This window comes from Pseudoliparis swirei, chromosome 7, assembly GCF_029220125.1.
Source record: "Pseudoliparis swirei isolate HS2019 ecotype Mariana Trench chromosome 7, NWPU_hadal_v1, whole genome shotgun sequence".
Taxonomy (NCBI): Eukaryota; Metazoa; Chordata; class Actinopteri; order Perciformes; family Liparidae; genus Pseudoliparis; species Pseudoliparis swirei.
The window spans coordinates 8,488,249-8,509,588 of record NC_079394.1 but is presented as its reverse complement, the minus strand read 5'-3'; the positions used below and the strand labels follow the sequence as shown (position 1 = coordinate 8,509,588).

The 21,340-nt window shown below is 40.7% G+C and overlaps 2 protein-coding genes across 5 annotated transcripts; one reads left to right on the top strand and one right to left on the bottom strand.

Annotated features, from left to right (window-relative positions):
- Positions 1–466: 466 nt before the first annotated feature.
- On the bottom strand, positions 467–3,788 carry LOC130196117 (potassium voltage-gated channel subfamily V member 2-like). The gene is made up of 2 exons (XM_056417980.1): positions 2,398–3,788; positions 467–1,382 (listed from the first exon to the last, which is right to left on the bottom strand). The coding sequence occupies exons 1-2, from the start codon at positions 3,730–3,732 to the stop codon at positions 1,116–1,118; spliced, it is 1,602 nt and encodes a 533-aa protein (XP_056273955.1). The 5' UTR covers positions 3,733–3,788; the 3' UTR covers positions 467–1,115.
- Positions 3,789–8,659: 4,871 nt separating this feature from the next.
- Positions 8,660–20,500, top strand: LOC130197028 (transmembrane protein 150A-like). 4 transcript variants are annotated; one of them, XM_056419479.1, is made up of 8 exons: positions 8,660–8,717; positions 12,157–12,428; positions 12,710–12,757; positions 12,880–12,966; positions 13,441–13,508; positions 16,430–16,557; positions 16,666–16,843; positions 17,788–20,500. In XM_056419479.1, the coding sequence occupies exons 2-8, from the start codon at positions 12,364–12,366 to the stop codon at positions 18,084–18,086; spliced, it is 873 nt and encodes a 290-aa protein (XP_056275454.1). In that variant the 5' UTR covers positions 8,660–8,717; positions 12,157–12,363; the 3' UTR covers positions 18,087–20,500. The 4 variants fall into 4 exon arrangements, with proteins under 4 accessions (XP_056275454.1, XP_056275455.1, XP_056275456.1 ...); XM_056419480.1 differs by lacking the exon at positions 8,660–8,717 and adding an exon at positions 8,742–11,221; XM_056419481.1 differs by lacking the exon at positions 8,660–8,717 and having other exon boundaries at positions 12,021–12,428.
- The last annotated feature ends 840 nt before the right edge of the window (positions 20,501–21,340 follow it).

The following is a 21,340-nucleotide window of genomic DNA, read 5'->3' as shown; positions in this document are numbered from 1 at the left end:
TAAGTAATCCCTCACTCAGACTACTGAATTATCAGTAATACGATCCCATCATCGGAGGCCAGATCCAACACAACAATGTAAAGGTTGTGTAGTTCAGTTCAAACGTATTCATCTCTGGTGTTTGTGTCTCACAGGGCAGGACTCCTCTGTCTCACTCCTGGGGCAGCTGAGGGTGGACGTCAACCAACCCGTCACCCTCAGCAGACCACTGAACAAGTACAATCAGGGCCCCCCCCCCCCCCCTGCCCGTCCACCCAGACCCCCGACACCCCCGTCCCGCCCACACAGGAAGCAGCTGTTTGCATCTGCAAATCCAGAAGAAGACGGACACTTCAGCCTGAACAAGACATAATAATTCTAAAAGCTTTGTAGTATTTCATTTGTCACATGGAATACTGGATGTTCATGTAAACTGTGTACAGTATTTAGATTGTTATCTCCTGATTTTAATAAATGTACAACAAAATCGAAATGTCTTTTTATTAAAAACTACTGGGTCAGCAAATACTGTTATGATGTTCATATTGGGTTATAAATCGACTTTAATGGTTGAGACTTATACACTACATGCAAGTAAATTGCGCTGCATCCTATAGGCGGAACTATCGTACATTAAAAACACATGAAAAGCAGCACCAGTATTTGAAGGTTTACTACACTTTGCAAGCCTCTGCAGAACTCCTGGTGAGTGTAGAGATATAAAACATGCTATTTGTAAATAGAAAGAAAGTAATTGCTCAGGTTTGATCAGGATGATTCATGGTTAAGGTGTCTTTCCATAACTGGGAGACATATTCCTGCTTGTTCCAACTTCTTCAAAGCCAGATGAAAATCATTGGGAAAACAGCTGCACTATTACATCAAATGGAAACATTACATGTTGTGATGTCTTTTGCCTAATTTTATACAAGTGTCCCCCATTTCTTCCTGATAGCATGTTGTACATATTAATACCAACAAAAAAAGTTGCCAAATATATGCTCAGATGTGCCACCCTAGGGGAATGAACCTTCATCTGTTGTCCCTGTTCCACCAATTTGCCCCATCACATACAATTTAATTAAAACAGTTTTACAGTAAAGTATATTCTTTATAAAAAGTCACATAACAAACCATCAATGTGCAGGACATTGGGGGCTTCCAAAACAGCGGTTGAACTTGGTCGCTGTCCTGTCGGAAAGTCTCACCTTCCCCCGATTCTTCGAGCAGGCTGTATACTGATGGGACTTGAGTTTAGAGTAATAGTCTGAGAACTTATTGAAGAGAATGGAGATGGGGAGACCGTTGAGAATGATTCCAAAAGAGATGCAGATGAAAGCGAAGAGACGGCCCAGTACTGTCTCTGGGTAGATGTCTCCGTAGCCCACAGTGGAGATGCTGACCTGCAACGGAGGGAAGAGAGCAGTCAGTGGGGATGGAGACACATGACTTACAAACCTGTAGGACACTGTTCAGTCTGTGTCTTGTTCAGCAGACCTGAGCTGATCCATGTGGTCTATTGGGCCAATTTATAAAAAACATTGGAGGCAGAAGTAAAAAAGAAAAAGAAAAGAGAATTAACAGAACGCAATGTGGCTATCAACCATTCCTAATTCTGGAGCCTCTCTGCACTGATCTCTAGATTCTCCACATGTGGATGAGTCCTCCTTCTGCTGACAGTTGTTTATGACAAGCTAATTAATGCATTCATACACTTTAGTTCACACTTTTACACCTCGCCTTGTTTGCTGAAATGTGCAGTGTTGTCAAGCATTAGAGATCTCCAAGTTCTAGTTGAGCAAAACATTTAGAAACCTATTCAGGAGTCTATACTCTGGATTGATTTAAAAGTTTGCAGACTATGAAAACCCCAGTAATTTTAGCTAATTATACGATTTTATCTAATATTAGATCTACGGCCACCAATTGGGGGAAATGGTTTTCACCTATATCATGTGGATCAAGAAACAGCTTCCATATCTCGCACCTAGTGTTGTGAATATAACAGGAATATGTAGCATTAAACAATGCTGACAGTTGCCTTCACTATAAACATTGCTATGATTCAGACGATTAACAATTCTCTCCCCTGGATTAGAAGTAAGACTCTTCCACTTGGTGTAAGAGGGAGGGGAAAGATATGTTAACGGGTTTATTCATAAAAACAGGCAGCAAATCAAAGGTTAATAACTCAATCTAAAACCTTAACTCAATACATTAACCAGGTTTTTCCACCTTTTAAAACTGTCTCGTCACTTAGATAAATTAGGATGCTCAGGTCTGTAACTAAGTGATTTATTTACATTGTTGTCTTTTTCAATTTTGGGTGCTTTCCATATTTCTCCCACTCTACTGTGTATCTTCCCTCTAAACCCTGCTGGGCTTTTACACTACTACATTGTAAAATGATGTACTTACAGCAGCCCACCACCATGCATGAGGAATGCTGGTGAAATTTGTTTGTGGCATGTCATGCTCCACAGTGTACACCATGGCGGAGAAGCTGAAGATGCCCATGGCAATGAAGAGGAAGAGGCAGCCCACTTGCTGGTAGCATTGACGCAGAGTAAAGCCAAACGCCCGCAGTCCTGTCGAGTGTCGCGCCAATTTTAAGATACGAAAGATTCGCATCAGTCTCATGATCCGCAACACTTGGCCCACCTTTCCCACCTGCCCCACCGCCTGCATGTCGGCCTCGTGCTTCACGTAGTAGTCCGTGCTGTCAAAGAACTCCACGATGGCCTGCACATACTGAGGCAGGATGGCAATCAGGTCCACGGTGTTGAGCACACTCCTGCTGAAGGATTTGAGGTCAGGAGTGGACAACAGACGGAGCAGGTACTCCATGGTCAAGAAGGCGATGCAGACGGACTCCACGTATTCCCAGTACGTCTTCCCACTGAGCTGACCGTTAGGAGTTGTGTATTGCATCTCCTCTACTGTGTTGAGAGTCATGGCCACCAGGGAGACCAGGACAAACAGGCTGGAGGCCACCGCCATCAGCTTGGCCTTGACAGACGAAAACGGCATCTCCATCAAGTTCCAGATAGCCCTGCGCGTCTGGCCGAAGCACATGTCATGAAAGAGCTCCTCATTCTCCTCAATCTCCAGCTCTGCCTCCAGCTCGCGCTGGATCTTCAGCTGTTCGTTCAAATCATCGTGCTTCTCCTCAAAAGAGATGCGGCAGCAGCGGTGGCTGTTCTTGATCCTCACGCCCCAGTAGTTGATCTCCTCCAGGAAGTTGCGAGGACACAAGTCATCCTTGATCCACAGCACACCAGTCCTGTAGAAGTTGAAGATGCTGTGGAAGACGTCTGGGTCCCTGTCAAAGAAGTACTCATTGTTTGTCATAGTGTAGTCATCACACAGGTCCAGCTTCATGTTATGGTCCATGTAGGTGGCCAGTCGTCCAATTCTTGTCTTGGGATACTTGGCGGCCGACTTGTAGGCTATCTGGTAGGACTTCCCCCCTACATTGATGTTGATTGTGTAGTTCTTCTTGGAGGGTAAATTGGTCTTCAGGAAGCTGGACGGAGCACAGTCATCCGCTTCGTCTTCATACTCTGCATAAATGTCGTAGATGTCCCTGCTCAGCTCCTGCATGGAGGTCCATGTCTTCACACAGCTTACTTTGTCAAGTGGATAAGTAATCTCCGAGGGTCTTCGATTGATGTTTGAATCTGCGACTTTGTAGTTGGGGAACAGACTCTGCCTCCGATTGCACAAGTTGTTCACCTTGCTTTTGCTCTCCATGATGATCCTCTGTATACTACACAACAGACAGAGCGCTCAGACCAGCCAGCATTACTGCTGTCTAATACCCCCTTTACCTAAGCACGGAGGACATGATGCCTCATGGTCCCATTAATGTTGCTGACTGAGAGGATCCGCATGCTTACAGGACATCTAAATACCATTATCCCCGGCTGAGCTGCCTGGCTGACATGAGGTTGGCTGTCTACAAATCCTCATCATGAATTCACCCCCTTCAGGTTGATAAATGTTAGCGGATTTGGGTAATTTAAAGACAGAATAGTCTCAGAATCAGCATTGTTTTTGTTGGCACTGCATAGATATTTTGAAATCCCTAAGGAAGTTATACTGAAAGGCTATTATTGGAAAATATCATTGCATATTTTGAGTCTTTTGTTTTGCTTGAGGAAACATTTTCTTTTTGATAAGGATTTTGGATTTTCTTTTACAAAATACTTTCTTTAATTTAGGATTAAGTGTCCTTTTATAAATGTAAAATACATTATTTACAGGCATAGTGATTTAACCAGATGCAATAATAAACATAACTTTTCCTGCAACTGAATCCTCTTATTGGATATCAGATTATTGTCCTGCTGATTATCAGTGACACCGGGACAGGAATGGTGTTCTGCAAGGCTCAAGACATTATGAACCATACAGTATTACTCTTTATTTACTCTCCTGCTGCCAATCACCATTGACAAGTTAAAACAATTAAGGATTTAAGTAGTTAAAGCAGTGCCATTTAAATAGAGCGACCAGATTTGAGCTAGTCTTGTTCGTGTCGCGTCTCAAGAGAACTGGAGGTGAACTGATTGTGTCATGCAAGCCTCAGCGCCACACCATGCGAATGAGGCCACAGTGAAAAAAGGGAAATGTATTTATATATATATATATAATAAAAGCCTATGGAATGACAGTGTCACGGGAGTATTAGGGTGGACCCAATTGCACGACTCAGGAGCGAGAACTGGAAAATAATTATCTTTACTCAACAAACAGACGGGAACAGATAAATACAATTTGTAACTCTGGAAGGCTTGGTCAGGAAGAACACAAAACAATCTGGCAGCGCATGTAAGGGGACCTAAGTAGACAGGGACTAATGAGGGAATGGGCAACAGGTGAGACGGGCATGAGGACCAGGTGAAGGGAATGAGGGATTGACGAGGAAGTGATCAAAGGCAGGTGAAGGGAGTTGGACTGACGAGATGGGAAGCAGGATCTGGAATGACATGAGAATTAGTGAAACAGGCAGACAGGATGAAAACAACTTAAAGACAGCTTTTATTTTATTTTATATAAATATATATATATTTATTTATATATATATAATAAAAGCCTATGGAATGACAGCTTGTATTATATATAATCTCTCTCTCTCTCTCTCTCTCTCTCTCTCTCTCTAATAAAAGCCTACGGAATGACATCTTTTGGGGTTTCAGACACAGATGATTGACATCAAGTAAAACGTTTTTGTTTCAAACAAGCCAAATTACATTATACATGTTATGGGTGGACAAAAACAATCACCTCATTGTGATTTACATTTACTAGAGAGGGGAAGAAGCCCATGCGCCTCAGTGGTCATGTGTAAACTCCAATTATTATTATGCTGAGAAAATATATGTTTTCTTCTTATTGATCCGGTAGAGGAAGCAGTGTTGTAAAACAAAGCATCACATTTAATCTTTATTCTAAGATTTTACAGCATCTGCTTTTGAGATCTAACATTTCCTGTCACTCACTTTGTTGTTCGCAAGATTTACGGATCAAATTAGGCAAAGTCCCTTCAAAGCAGCTTATAGTGAAACAAGAATGTCGGTTGCAATCCCTCATGTAGGTTATAAAACCTTACATAGATTATAGGTTATTTACAGCTGGAAAATCCAAACACTTGTTCCGTTACAATAAATGCTGGTGTTGAACCTGACCTTTGCTGATGTGATTATACACATACAGGGTTTGTGCTAAATAAACACCCATTCATTTTAATTGCAACAGTTTGCAGCGATACATCATAAGGACTGCACAATGCCCCAATGCACATATTTTGACCAAATACAGGTACATGAGTTCTGAATAAAAAAATCTGTTTTGTGTGCATATCAACTGATTACAATTAAAAATATGGACGTGTTCTTGGTCTTACTATCAACTTGACTGTTCTTTTGCCACCAGCATGTGTCAGTCCGTCCTATACAATCCAGAACACAATTAGAAGGGATGAATAGACTAAACAAATGTATTTATAAACAAGGATGGTATTTAGACTAAATATACAGTGTTAATAATAGACATCTGCTTTCTTTCTTGAATGCCAAGATTATTGATAACCTATTAGGCTTGTGATAGGATGTATTTGTACCCTCGCAGTATAAATTCATCGGTACTGACTGTTCAGGAATTGCACATGTGAGCTCAGTTTGACCACATTTGTCAAAATGAATTCATTTAAATTAATTTAACTTTGACGGTGAGAGTATTCAAAAGAAGTCAAACGATTTGTTTTGAATATCGGATTAACTGTTTACAGCTACATTTCCAGGTTTGGTAAATGTGCCTGACATTAGCACGTTATAGAACTCAGTGGGAAATTATCTGTTGTAATTAATGAATGGGAGGAAGAGCAGTGTCTGCTCTCTCTAGCAGATGGTGATATCAAGAGCAAAATCATAATCCAAACCTAACAATGTACTTGCTTTGTCATTGTGCTGAGTGACACTACTGGCAGTGTAATGATGTTGAGATTGGAAAATTGGATTTGACTCAGGTTATGTCTTGTTTGCTATGCTGCATCCAGATCAAGCCATTCAAATAACTGCTAGCCATATGAGATACATAATGTCAGTAGTTGAGCTTTTCAGAGTCACCCTCAATTGAATCCACACCGTTGATCCTCGCTTTATTTTGGATAACCAAAATAGAGTGCTGATAACACAATTTGTGAAGGAAGCCTCAGAGCTTAAATCATTCTCAGCAACTTTTAGATTCTTTTAGAAAACTAGCAATTTTAGATACCTCTGTGGTACCTGAGGAGTAATGTGGCACAAATCAGCAACTATTGTGCATGCGGTTAAAGTCATAGCTTTATGGGGCACTTGAATCGAGCTGAGCTGTTGAGTACTGTGCTTTTCCGATGACAAATCAAATGTCAAGGTTCCAAATAAAATCTTTGTAATTTGTCTAAACTGGAGGTTCTACAGGAGAGTGAGTTCAAAATACTATCACATGTTTATAAAAAAATAAAAGAATAAATTATATTTTCGTTTGACTCACGGTGCCAATATTATATTAAATATATTAAACTTTCTTGCATTTGCTTGCCACCAGAATAGTCATAGAATATGTAGTTTTAATCGATGAATATATTTATTGAGAAAATAAAATAAATATATATATATAACGTGATTCATTATATTTTCATTTTTAAAAAATCTTAAAAGTAAAATATATATATACAGGACTGTCTCAGAAAATTAGAATATTGTGATAAAGTTCTTTATTTTCTGTAATGCAATTAAAAAAACAAAAATGTCATGCATTCTGGATTCATTACAAATCAACTGAAATATTGCAAGCCTTTTATTCTTTTAATATTGCTGATTATGGCTTACAGCTTAAGAAAACTCTAAAATCCTATCTCATAAAATTTTAATATTTCCTCAGACCAAGTAAAAAAAAAGATTTATAACAGCTGAGTGTTTGTCAAGGCTCAGGAAACCCTTGCAGGTGTTTCGAGTTAATTAGACAATTCAAGTGATTTGTTTAATACCCTACTAGTATACTTTTTCATGATATTCTAATATTTAGAGATAGGATATTTGAGTTTTCTTAAGCTGTAAACCATAATCAGCAATAAATCAGAATAAAAGGCTTGCAATATTTCAGTTGATTTGTAATGAATCCAGAAAGCATGACATTTTTGTTTTTTTAATTGCATTACAGAAAATAAAGAACTTCATCACAATATTCTAATTTTCTGAGACAGTCCTGTATATATATATATATATATTTTATTAAAGATATTTTCCCTTTAAATGATGATCTGTAATAATAATGACATTTGTTCCCCCTCAAATTAACATCACATTCCACCTCAGTATTAACTACATGAAGTCTAACCCACAGAAGAGCAGCTGATGCTTTGGACAGCTGTTACATGTGGGTGGGAATCTCATGTGTCAGAGCTCATTACTGCTATTCATTGCATCTGTGCTTCCCTGCTTTGACACGTAAAGATGACTGCAATGGATGTTTCAAGCGTCAAGATTTTACTTATCTCATGTGGGTCGGTACCAGCCAGGTGGGTCCAGTACAGTCACAGATAAAGAGAGTTTTATAAAAAAAAGTATATGACATGTTATATTCTATTCCAGATACATTGTCATTTTTCATATTTGAAACTTCATTTTGAAAAGTGTTAGAGAAACGTGTGTAATCACGTTCCTCTTATGTTTGATACATGAAACATCTCAATTGACATTTTCATTAAAAACTATAGAGGTGTTATACAGCAGACCTGTTAGTTACCAGAATAAGACCAGAGATTGTGCGAACATAAAAGCTTCATGCTTCAAATAATCATATAAAGATAAACCAGGTTTAACACATAGTGAAACTGCTGAAACTAAACTGACTTGTAAAGTGATTATTTTCCAGCTGACACAAATGGCATATATGTTAAATTAATTGAGGCACAACTGTGTTGATGAGCATTCCTGTGAATACGTTTTGCAGAACATCTTCTATATTTCTACTGTTACATTAAAACACTGTCGTGTCAAATGAAAGACACAATGTTTTGCATGGTTTCCTAAAGGGAATTCTTCCATAGTGAAGAAGCGACACGACCATTGTGTCTTATTTTGAAATGCATAACCGGAAGTAATTTATGCGGCTTGCCTCGTCTGCTAAGAAAACGCTGTTTTTAAAGGGAAACCAAGGTTGTTGAGGTCCGTGGTGGGCATAGCAGGTTGAAGGTAGGTGTGCATTCCCCTCTGTTCAGTGTCTGTCTCAACCGCGATGGTTTTATTATCCTCTAACTGTGTTTTGTTGAGCACCTTATCACTTAGGCGAGCGGAAATCAAGGTGCGGACAAGTCAAGACAACTGGTAAAGTGCAAGCTAACGAGCGAGCTAGGTAGAAGCTAATAAGGCTAACGGTACCGTTAACCGGTTCACGAGCACCGGCTGCCAATCTCAGGGATGCTGCTCAGTCTGTTTGGCTGGAGTCGGTAACTGTGGATAAGTGAATATAATGTATTAACTGTTTATTGCATTGTCACAGTTTTACCCAGTCTTACAAGTACAGTGTCGAATATTTCCTCTGAATGGCTGCGGGGGTTGGGGGTGTTATGGCCCCCCCCTGCATATGCATACACACACACACACACACACACATTCACGTACACGCGCGCACACACACACACACACACACACACACAGCTTTGCCTGTATTATCTCACTATCCAGCGTTTTAGCAGCTCCTGCGAGATGGTTATGAATATTAAATAATTATGATGGTTATACTGTATATATCTGACCAACTTGAGCTACATCTGCAACTGGGTTGTGAACTTCCAGGGGTTATTTATAATCTGAACTAATGCTGGTCTAGACTGGCATGCCACATTTACATTAGTGTATAGGCTCTAATGATTTTGTTAAAATAATATTTCTTTTGTAAACGTAACAACAATTAAAAGACAGTTTTCTATGAGCCTCGTCACCAGGCCTGTTGCAGCTGTGTGAAATAGAAACATAATTTTCTCAATTAACTAATGATGAGATGCCTCTTTGACTCCGGACGACAACAAAATAGAAAGGGATGTACAAGTTATTAATAAGCCGCACGTAAGATTGATGTCCATTTGAATCAAATAACGAACAACTCTAGGACATTAAGTCACGTCTTATCTGGACGTCACCAGTATAGAAATGCATACATGGAGAACAATGCACATGCCTCTTTATATTATTATAATAATCTTAGTATCTGTATGAAGAATTTGAAAAAAAGAAGTCTCAATTGTAGTATAAATTCATGAATTCACACTGGCCGTGTGGATTTGCAAGCCTCACTATCGTGTGTGAGCTCTGTAGAACAACCTCGTCTTGCAGTGAGGATTCTGGCCTTTCCTCAGAGCGCCATACAGGACTTCAAAAGCCGCTGCAAGCACTCCACATCTCACTGCATGCTTTAAGAAGAGGAAACGATTCCTATGTACAGCTACACTTGGATGTTGAGTGCAGGAGAGCAACGTGGATGTAACAAAGCTGTGTGTGAAAAAATCTGAACGCAAATCTATTCTCAGTGTTTAGCAAGCTTTTGAACTGTGGTCAGATGGGGTATTAAGTATGTATCATGCTATGTGACTTTAGCTGTGTCATCAGCATCACCACCAATGCATTTATGATTAAATGACTTACTAGTACTTAAACATTCTCTGTTACAAGTAGAAGTCCTCCATTCAAAATGTTACATCAGTAAAAGGCAAAATGGCATAATTAGATACTTAAAGTATGAAGAGTAAAAGTATATTGATTATACATAAAAAATGAAGCGGGACCTGTGGCTCTTCAACGGGTCTAGTGGGTTTCTGACATTGACTCCGACTTAAAAAAATATTTTCATTATCAATTATTCTGTTGATTATTTTTCAAATGACTGATTTGCCTTTTGCTGTGCACAACGTCAGTAAAAGAGTGCAAGGGGATATATCAAAATATATATTTTTCTGTCCACACATTTCAAAACCGAAGTCTATTCAGTTTGCTGTCAAAGAAGAATAAAGGAATTCAGAAATATACACATTTAAGAAGCCGGAGCTAGATAGATTTGAATTATTTAAAATATTTGTTTTGAGAATTGACTCAAAACGATGTAAATGTCATCTGAAATAGTTTCCATTAATTTTGGGGGAAACAATTACTCGACGAGTTGTGGCAGCACTACTTTAATAGTCCAAAATAATTGACCAAAACACACTATTTTGAGGTCTGAGTTTGCAGAAGTGATACTCTTCCCATGTTGTAAGTTGTTTGGTTTGACCTGCATCTGCAGTAGTCGGAAATGGTAAAACATTATTAAAGAATAATGGGAAGTTGATGCGATCACCTGACTAGCTGCTCCAACGCCTGGAAGTGACTGAGTACCGTTACTGTTGAAAAACATATATCATATTTTAGTGATGATAAATGTTGAGAATTATGACCCCGCTTAGTCAAAGGAGAGCAAAGTTGATACAAATATTGTGTCAAGGTTTCCCACAATTTAACAATAATCACGAAAGACAAAAATCTAATTTGTGAAATACATTTTAACACTTCTTCATTTGATTTTGAGGCTTCCCCTTTCATTTGAATTGGCTCAAAGCGAGTTCATCCTGCTCACTGTATCTTCCCTCTGCAGAAGACACACTGGTGACTGTAAAATGATACGTCCCGCCACCACAACGCTGACCGTGACCGCTCATTCTCACAAGGTTACACTTTGCCCCGACACTACCTGTCACAGCTTCCTGTTGCTGTTCATTTATAATCAACGGGTGCTTCTCTTTCTGTCTCTCAGTGCTTGTGTGATTTAGCAAAAATCTGGACCATTTGGTTCAGAAGTGAGAATATTATCCAAGAAAATGCTGATGCTCCAATATTTGTCCAATAGGCCTTTCCACTAGGATGATTCAGCACCAGTTCAACAGTTTGCTTTCTATTATTTGACACAATTTCAATTTGTTTTAAGACCTTTTTAGAAGAGATTCACAATAATGTGGAAATGCTTCTGCCATGTTCTTAGGACGACAACATACAGACTACTTCCTAGCTGTCAACTGTAGTTGTCGCTGTGTCTCGTGTACAAAAGATGCGAGGCAAGTCAGCATGGAGGCAAATCCAATTTGTTTCTCAAATCAGATCTAAAAGACAGACCAACCTGCATGGGTTGCTGTGGTAACAACGTAGACGTCAGCAACTAAGAACGCTGGTGTACATTACAGGGGAAGCAGCTGAAAAGTGAGAGCAAAGTGACAGCAGACAATTTATTTGGGCGTAGGTCCACAAATTGTTGTTCACCTCTGTCATCCATTAATTGTAATTGTATACAATGGGGGGAAATGTAGGTCAATGTTTTCCAAAGCCAGCATGACGACCTAACAAAATTGTATTTAATATTAACATTTAGGAGTCTGGAATCAGAGAATAATTTGATAATTTGACCACTAATCAATAATTTGACCAGTAATCTATGAATTGTTGCAGCTCTAAATAAGTAACACTTAAGGAAAATAGAAACTGACAAAATAGTAAATGCAGTCTTCTTTACAATCTAACTATTGGAGTGTAATTGACATCAAAGATGTATGATTACAGTACTTTTACTGGATATATATTTTTCGTAAAACTTTCCCCTCTCTTCTTCCAGGTTGCTGCTGGCTGCAGGGCCGTGTGGAGCAGAAGATCTGTGCCATTCCCCCTTTTTTCCTCTCATGTCCCCCCCTGTGTGTTTCCCTGTGTGTGTTAGTGACCCCCCGCCCACCCCCCACCTGATTCCTCCTGTCGTGTCACCACTCCAACCTGAAGCCCCCCTCTCACCCCATGCTTGGGACAAAGCCAGCTCACTGCCAGCCCAATGACTGCCTGGATCGTCCTGCCTGTCAGCCTGTCTGCCTTCTCCATCACAGGAATATGGATAGTGTGAGTTACAGTGACACTTTGCTGTGTGTGTTGAAACACAACGTGTTAACATTTTCAGGTGTACAAATGGAGCAAGTACTACTTTTTTGGACTGTGCAACTGTGCATCCCAAGCCATTTATTTACTTGATAAAAAATGAAAGCTGGAAATCACAAATGGAAATGTTCACATGCTCCAGTGAGTATTCCTTCCTGTTGAATGATCCTTTTCCTCAAGCCCAGTATGAAATGCTTCCACCTTGTATCATACGGGATTAGAACGTTGTGTTCCTTGCTCCAAAGGTATGCCATGGCTGTGATGAATCACCATGTTTGTCCTGTGGAGAACTGGTGAGTGATTCTCCTCTTTTGATTGGAGGAAATGGGAACACCTTTGTTTTGTATTTTAATGTCTGTAGGCACAGTATGGTGCCAGTTAGGAAATTATTGAACTTATTTTGTCACTGCTCCAGGTCTTACAATGTAACGTGCACAGAAGAGCTGGCCCGACCGGGCTTCCCCAAGACATGCTGCACCATCCAGGACATCCCCCTCATCAGGTCTGCTGTTCTAGCTTTCCTCTTCTTTCTTTACGCAGTTTACAAAAGTAATTGTGTGTCAGCAAAAGCCCCGAGGCATGAATTGGCACCGTGTTATGTTGTTGCTCTTTTACAGTCACTAACCCACTCTTTGCCCAAACTATTAGTTTATTCTTCAAATTAGCATCTAACCGAGGGCAAATACAAAAACACTTGTGAAAGGGTTTCATGAAACTGGCAGGCTTACTTTCAATTTAATTCGAAGAAAGGTTTCATCTAAATTTCAGTTGTACATCTGGATGTGAAATGCTTGTTTTAGGAAGAGTAGTTCACAGGTGTGTAATAATCACTTAGTTTATTCCTTTACATTTTTTGGAAGAAATACACACAATTGGTAAAGTGACTTCCAGTTGTCATATATGTTTATGTTATTCTCCTCCTTTTTTAAAGAAAACTTTTTAATACTTGGAGCTGTGTTGTCTCCATTTGCTGCAGTAAATGTGGCTCCTTCCCTCCTGAGAGCTGCCTGTTCAGCTTGATCGGCAACATTGGAGCCTTCATGGGTAAGGCCTCGCTCTGACTGAAAACCTCACATGCACAGTTCTTTTTTTTTTAAAGCAATAGTACAACATTTTAGCCGAAAGTTTCATGAGAAGATTGAATCCACTCGCATGTCTGTATATGCTAAATATGAAGTTATGGCCAGGATCTGGTTCGCTTTGTTTAGTTTAACAACTGGGTATTTTGCCTCGCTCTTATTTTTCCTAATAGTGCCTCCGAAGCTCAAATACGGATACATTTTTAGTCCACATGATGACCTTTGAAAACGCACATCACATGACCCTTAATGTACACTGGGCATGCGCGTGACGGTGAAAATGGGAAGCAGATTTTCAAGACACTCCAGTTGGTTTATCTGGAGAAAATACTACGGAGAAAGAACGGCAGTGGTGAAATAAGTGACCAGAGGTTTCTGAGCTTGGGCCGACGACGAGGTCGAAACTGTCGCTCTAGTCGAGTTTTAGGGGCGTGACGAATCAGCGAAGGACACGTCGTGACTACTAAGACCCAATTAAGTATCGAATGTGGGTGTCTATGTCATCGTTTCCAAACTTCTATTTACGCCCGTCCCCACTACGACCCTAACCAGAGTTTTCAGAATACGTCCCCACTGAGATGGCAGCTTGGGATGTCCTTTCCAGCACCTTTAGAATAGGTTTGCTGCGTCAGCCAAGACAGCCCAACAATATCCAAACCTCTGTTGGTCGTGTTCAAAATTTCTTCAGAGTGCTCTTTCCACTGCTCGACCAAATCCCCAATCCAGATTCACAGTTCTTCTTCCCTCCTGAAAGCAGCCAGAGCCAAGCCCGGTTTCCTTTTCTGAGTTGTCTCATGGTTTGCCAGTACTTCTTTGAGGCCAACCAAAAGTGCCTCTCCATAGTCTCCCTGAACTCCTACACCCGTGTTTTTGCATTCTGGCCTTTTCTTCTGTTTCTGGAGACGGACCCTGATGACGTTCTGACCACAACTCCGAGCTTCCACAATGGAGGCTTTGAACATGGCCCACTCGGAATCCGTGCCCCCAGCCTCTCCCAGTAATTGTTCTGTAGGTGGTGGTTGAATACCTCCTCGACAGGGGTCTGAGTAACACATGTTAATATGAAAGCTACAAGAATTTACAGAAATAATTTTTTTCCTTTCCTTCTAAAATAATTTTGGACAGACATCATACTTTTTTTTATTTTTAACTGTTTTTATTTGACCCTTTTTGCATTTTTGCATTTTTTGGTCAGAATAAAAAATCATGGCAAGAATTCACCATTTTAAAAAATGAATAAAATGACAAAAAAACGTTCATCTTGGACACCAGTAAAAAAAAAAAAAAGAAGAGAGCTGGCAACATTTTCTTTTCCCATCAGCCCCTGTGTCGTGAGCTTCGGAGGTGCTTCCCCTCACTGCTTCTTGTCTTTTTGCCAAGTTAAGCCATCTGTAGCTGTATTTTATTTATATATATATATATATATTTTTTGATTGTACAGACATGAACATGGTATCGATCTCAGAAAGAAAATGAGCATCTATATTTACAAAATGTGAGGGGGAAATGACCCAAAACAAATAGGATGCTTGAGGGGGTATTATAAAGGACACAATTTTATTTTATTTTGCATCTAATATAAATTAAGTTTCGTTAATTTTTTCTACTATAATATATTATTCAATTCAGTTATTTGAATAGCCCATTTTAGCCCCCTTCAGGGGAAAAAAGGGAAGAAACCTTCAGGAGAGCAACAGAGGAGGATCCCTCTCCAGAATGGACAGGTGTAATAGATGCCATGTGTACAGAAGGAATCTTTACACACAAATTAAAACAGCAGGGCAATGGCATAGTTGGTAGTCGGCATATTCCACGATCCAGAGTACAATTGCTAAAGAAATTCCATTGCCTGTACTTAACAGAAATGGTTAAATATTGCTAATTTAATGTAACATTGGTAATCTGCTAAACGCACGAAATAAAACTACTGCCTTCTGCTCTTTCACATAAAGAAGTGTGTGTGTGTGCGTGTGTGTGTTTAATCCGTGGTGCCCACAAACACCAGCCTCTCAACCTCCAGGAGATTTGAAGGGGCTTCAAATAGCCGGTGCTCTCTCATCAATAATGAAAGTGGCTTTTCGTCCACTTCCCCCTCTGTCCTCTGTCCCGCGAGTGCCCTCTATGGCCTCCCTCCTTTGCTCCCGCCCCCATCTTCTGTTTTCACCACTCAGCTCTGCCCCAAATCTCCTCTCTGCTTTAATTGTTTCTCTCCTGCGGTTTTCACTTTCAATTAATGTTTCCATCTTTTATGTTTCCTCTGTTTCTTTTATGTTTCATTTCATTTATACATTGAACTGTCATTCTGTCTATTCTCAGCTCCCTTCTCCCTCTCACTAGTGTCCAGAGCTGCTTGGTTGCTTTAGTTGGGTCGGGCGGCTGTAGCTCAGTGGGGTAAGAGGGCCGTCCTGCAACCGCAAGGTTGTGGGTTCGATCCCCGCTCTCCCCATTAGTTGCAAGTCGAAGTGTCCTTGAGCAAGGCACTGAACCCCCAGTTGCTTCCCGGGCGCTTCACCGCAGCCCACTGCTTCTTAATAACTAAGGATGGGTTAAATGCAGAGAACTAATTTCCCCTTGGGGATCAATAAAAGTGTATATTTATTTATAGTCAAAGGTGGTCAAAGGTCAAGATCACTGTGACCTCAATTCTGTCTCATTGTCGTAAATGCCATATTGCAGGAACGCCAAATGTTTTTTGATTAAAAAAATTCTCACTTTGCATTTCATATGGCAATTTCAGACAAAGATCTGATAGGATAAAATGCTGTGATGATGTTTTGGATGTAAAATGCAACTGGCCTGTTTGATGGAGGCATGCAGCCTCGTGGCCATAATTCTAGTTTCTTTCATGCGTCGTGGATGCAGTGTGATTGTGACCGTGTCTTGCAGTCGTGATGGTGTGCCTTCTGCGCTACGCCCAGGTGATCGAACACAGCCACCGATGTTGGGTCAACACCAGCGCTCTGGTGTCCGGCTGCACCAACGCTCTGGGTCTGGTCGTGGTGGGCAACTTCCAGGTAAATAGGAAATACCTTCTGGTAACCTTTTTACATTTTTTAAATTTTTTTTTTTTTTTACATCAGACAAGTACAAACAACCCCTCTGACTTTACCGTTCTTTGTCAGGTTGATCACGCCAAATCTCTCCACTATGTGGGTGCTGGTGTGGCATTTCCAGCAGGGCTGCTGTTTGTGTGCCTGCAGTGTGTGCTCACCTACCGGGTGGCTGTGACCGCCCTCGACTACTGGATGGCCCATTTCAGAGTGGCTCTGACACTGGCGGCCATCATCTCCCTCGTCCTCAGTATCCTTACCTTACTAGCACCCTCTTGATGTGCACATATAGTCGTTATGCACTGTATTGTTGTGTTTGCGTTGTGTTTGTGTGTTTTCACGGGAGACATTTTGACATGAAAAGCCCAGTTGTAACTCATACCAGTTGTAACTCATACCAGTTGTAACTATTTTCCATTTAGGCCGCCCGCCACTGGGGTCAGATATCGTTGGTCCTTGCTCAGTGGAATTACTTTATGGGCCATCGTTAACACTTTTGGTTAAAATCTGATTGAATATATGTTTCTTCATATCACATCTGGTGTTGTTCATAATGAAGGGTTGTTGATGTTTGATGGCGGCTCCGCCATCCTGAGAGCGGTCTGCTCACAGTCCAATGAAGAGGTTAAAACATTGGAGAGACTCATTTTCACTTCAGTAGCCGTGAGACACGGATTACGATGTTTATCCTTCTACTTTTGAGACGGGACAGCAAGGCCATGGCGACTTTGTTCTGGGCTCACTTTGAGCTCCCACTCATGCCATCTTACTTGACAGTCGTGATGCTGATGGCTTCACGTTGGTTGTCCTCTCTTCCCGGGGTCCAGAGTGACACAAGCCTTCATGGCTGTATGGCTTCTCTTCTGTTTGGTGCCAGGGATGAGAACCATTCAGCTTCAGTGGAAGTCTGAAAAATGCCTTTCCTAGGTTAATCTGTTTCCCATTTTTAAACCCATCTGTTTCATGGAACTCCAAAATCAAATCAAATCCTAATAATATAATTAATTCACATCTGTCATTGGCACTTTGTCTAGAAACATCCATGATGTAATGGGATGAGATGTATGACAACGTGGATGACATTTTTCATTCCCTCCTCCCTTTGCCACTAGAAATGAGGTGAAGGTGAGGAGCTCTTGGTTTTGCTCCTCTTATCTACCAGATATGTTTGTTCCCCTTAACTTGCGCTCCTAGGCGGCATTTTCTTCATCCACGAGAGCTTCATGCTGCAGCACGCTGCAGCCATCTGCGAGTGGGTCTTCACGGTGGACATCCTGGTGTTCTACGGCACCTTCACCTACGAGTTTGGCACCGTCACCAGCGAGACCATGATGATAGGCCTGCATCAGATCCACCACGGTTCAGGAGTCATCATGGGCCCGGGGTCCCGGAGCTCGACACTGGGTGGGGCGACGAAGGGCCTCAAGTCCCCCGGGGGAAGCAGCACATCCACACATCTCAACTGTACGCCAGAGAGCATCGCCATGTTGTAGCTGTGCAGAGGGGCTCCGTGGGCTCGCACAGAAAGGCAAGACGACAATGCAACCTGTGGAGGAGCGCCGGAGGCACCGATCTCTTCTTTCCAATGTCGGTGCGAGCCGCTGCGGTCAAATATCTTGTGGTGATGTTGAAAGGCGGTGAAGCGCGTGGAGCTGGCTCGAGCACTGGGACCATGAATGTTTACCAAGATGGCGGTTGACTTGGGCAATTCTTCACTGGAGTCGGTTGTTTCTTGAACAACACTTTCTTTTCTGACTACATCACTGGTGTGCCCACAATGGTCCCCCCCCCCCCCCCCCAGACACTTTAGAAACTACCCAATGCTCAGCCTGGCCCACCTGTTTTGGGCCTTTTGCTTATCTGCACGGCACCGTTTTATTGAATTGAGAGAATAACTATTTATGATTGAGTATTGGATTTGCATAGGAAGTACAACATATTGAATGTTTGAGACGTGAACATTTAACAGTTATGTATGTTTAACAGGCTGTAAGCATATGGCCTTTTACAATCAAGCGAGCATCAACTATCTGTCAAATGATTGGCAAAAATCATTCATTTCACTCGACAATTTAATAGGTTGCACATATGATTTTGAATGCAAATTTGAATATTCTTTTAAATAATGTATATTGAGCCACTATAATGCTTGAAATCATAATTCATGTCATTGGCGTAGGAGTGCTTGGCTGCTGCGTAACAGCCAGCAGCTCGACTCTGTTGTCAGGACGAGGACCGCGTGCATCGCCATCACTCAAGTCGTGTCCCTCGATGTCATTCCATTATTGTCCCACACGTTGCATGATCTGATTTCTTTTTATAACATTTACATTTCATGCTATCTTTTTATTTCATTGACTTTGAAGTCCGGTGCAATAATGTTCATCAATTGTCTGATAATTCCCGCTCCCGTTGGAGTGAATAATGCCTTTCAGTGTGTTGGAGTTGAACACACTCTCTTTTTTTTTTTTTTTTAAGTGACACCACGTGATTTTAAGCGACCTACATATTCTAGTAAAGTAAGTAGATGTGAAGGTAAACATGTAATCCGACTAACACATTTACAAAGTAACGTAGTTCTCGCCCACACACTGATTTGATTCCAGGCTGGACCCTTGGAAGCCTTATTTGGGTTCCTGTTGGATGCGAAGCCCCGCCTCCTCAGCAGGAAGTGGCGTTCACAGGAGTGAGAGGGGAGGGGACTGATGCAGGCCACGTGCCATACACGTCATGGCGTCACGAGAGTGTCAGTGACAGGAAAGTGTGTCGTATATTTAGGTTGTGTATGATTTCCTGTTGCCAATTTCTCTTAAAGGTATATTCACAATGAATTAGTTTATCACCAGACTGCCACAAACTACTGCTGCTCAAACTTAACTGACTGACGTCACCCGATCTCGGATATCCTCGGACTCCGTTTTGTCGAAGTGAGCCGTTAGAGAAGCTTCATAACGCACAGTATTCTGCTGATGCATTTTTAACTGTCTAACCACTGGATGCCAGCAGTGCACGTTTAAAAAGGTCACATCACCTACCTCTGTTCTCTTGTGGGTTTGATGTTCTGAAGGAAAAAGCTTGAGTTCCAACATGTTTTCCATCTTCGATGGTTTGAAAAGTGTTTAATGTGACAGTCGCTCAGCTCCATCCACGACGTCTCACGAACAAGTGGAGCCGCTGTTCCACGAGCTGCGGACTCGTGTGTCGGGTCAGTTTTAAGGTTTGTGCAAATTATTTAACGTCCTTCTGTTTCTGGGACTGCAGCAGTCCTGTCTTCTGCAAAGCTTGCCAAAAAAAGACTGGAATCCTCTGGAGTTGTGATTGGTTTTCTGTGTGTCGGCAGCAGGCGTATGAATCGATCAGCCTTATCCCTCGTGCCAGGGGAACATGTTCAGACTTGTGTTTGAGTCTTGCGTTCAGCTGTAGCCTCTTCCACCAAACTGTAACCAAGTCACGCGGTGTGACTACAACTAGCAGCTGGTATTAGCCCTCACATCAGGGTTGGATGTATTCTTTAAAAGCATCTTTCATAACGCCGTCTTCCTCATGCCAACATTTGAAGGTATAGGTTTGACAACGGGTTTGTTTTCCTGTCAACATGTACACTCCAGTAAGCTTTCATATGGTATCTTTGTTGATGGAAGAATCCTATATTACAAAAAGCTGATCTGTCCATGTCTTGAACTCTTCACATCAACACAGAAGCAATGTCTATACAAATGTATTACACACATTTCCTCAATTTGAAAAATGTCAAAGAATGGTAGTCAGAGAAATCCCCCTATGTCAACACTGATTATTTTGTTTCCTTTTTATAAATTCTGTAAATATGTACAATTTGTCTATCATTTAGGTATTTTCATTTGACAGAGATTTATATTCAAATATGAAATAAAAATGATAAATTATATATTTTGCATGGATTGTCCTTGAATCACAGAAAATTGTCTTTGTATGTAAATTGCTGCTTACAGCGGTGAGAACAATGCTATGTTCATACGGTACTTCTACATATAGACGGTGTGTTGGTATCATCCTGTTATGGTCTTTCGGTGGTTATTACCTCAATGGGTAGAGTAGCCTTGTGGTCACACCAAATTAGTTTATCTTTTCATATATTTCTAATGAGCTGCCATTGATGCAATAAGTATAAATATTTGAAAAGTGTTCAGCTCGACAACTGAACTAAAGACTTAAATTCAACCGTCGGGACCGATTTATTGAATAAAAATTACAAATAATGGTGTCTAATACAAATTATAATTATTTTGTGTTAGTCCTGCAAAATATTGTTGTATTAAATACTTGAATTGGTGAAATATCAAGCACAATCACATGTTAAATGCAAATGTTTGCTGAACTTTACACATGGATAAGTTATTAAAAACCCTTAAATTACAGAAGATGTATGCAATAAATACAGATACATGTTGGTTATTTAATACTTTTTATGGCACACGATACCAAGACTTCTTTGAAGCTATATTGCATTTTAGAATGTTTTTGCTTCCTATACCATTTTAAATGGCAATTGTATATGATAAAACTATACTCAAACTTTTATGACATTTTTTGCAGCACATTATACTTTTTGGGTGTTTGACCTTTTCTACTTTTTTTTAAATGACATGCCTATTTGAATGCGATACTTATTCATATATTTTCATGTGTATATTATGACATTAACTTTGAATCAACCTATGTCCTTTTATAATACATACTATATTACACACTGCAATGACTTCTACAT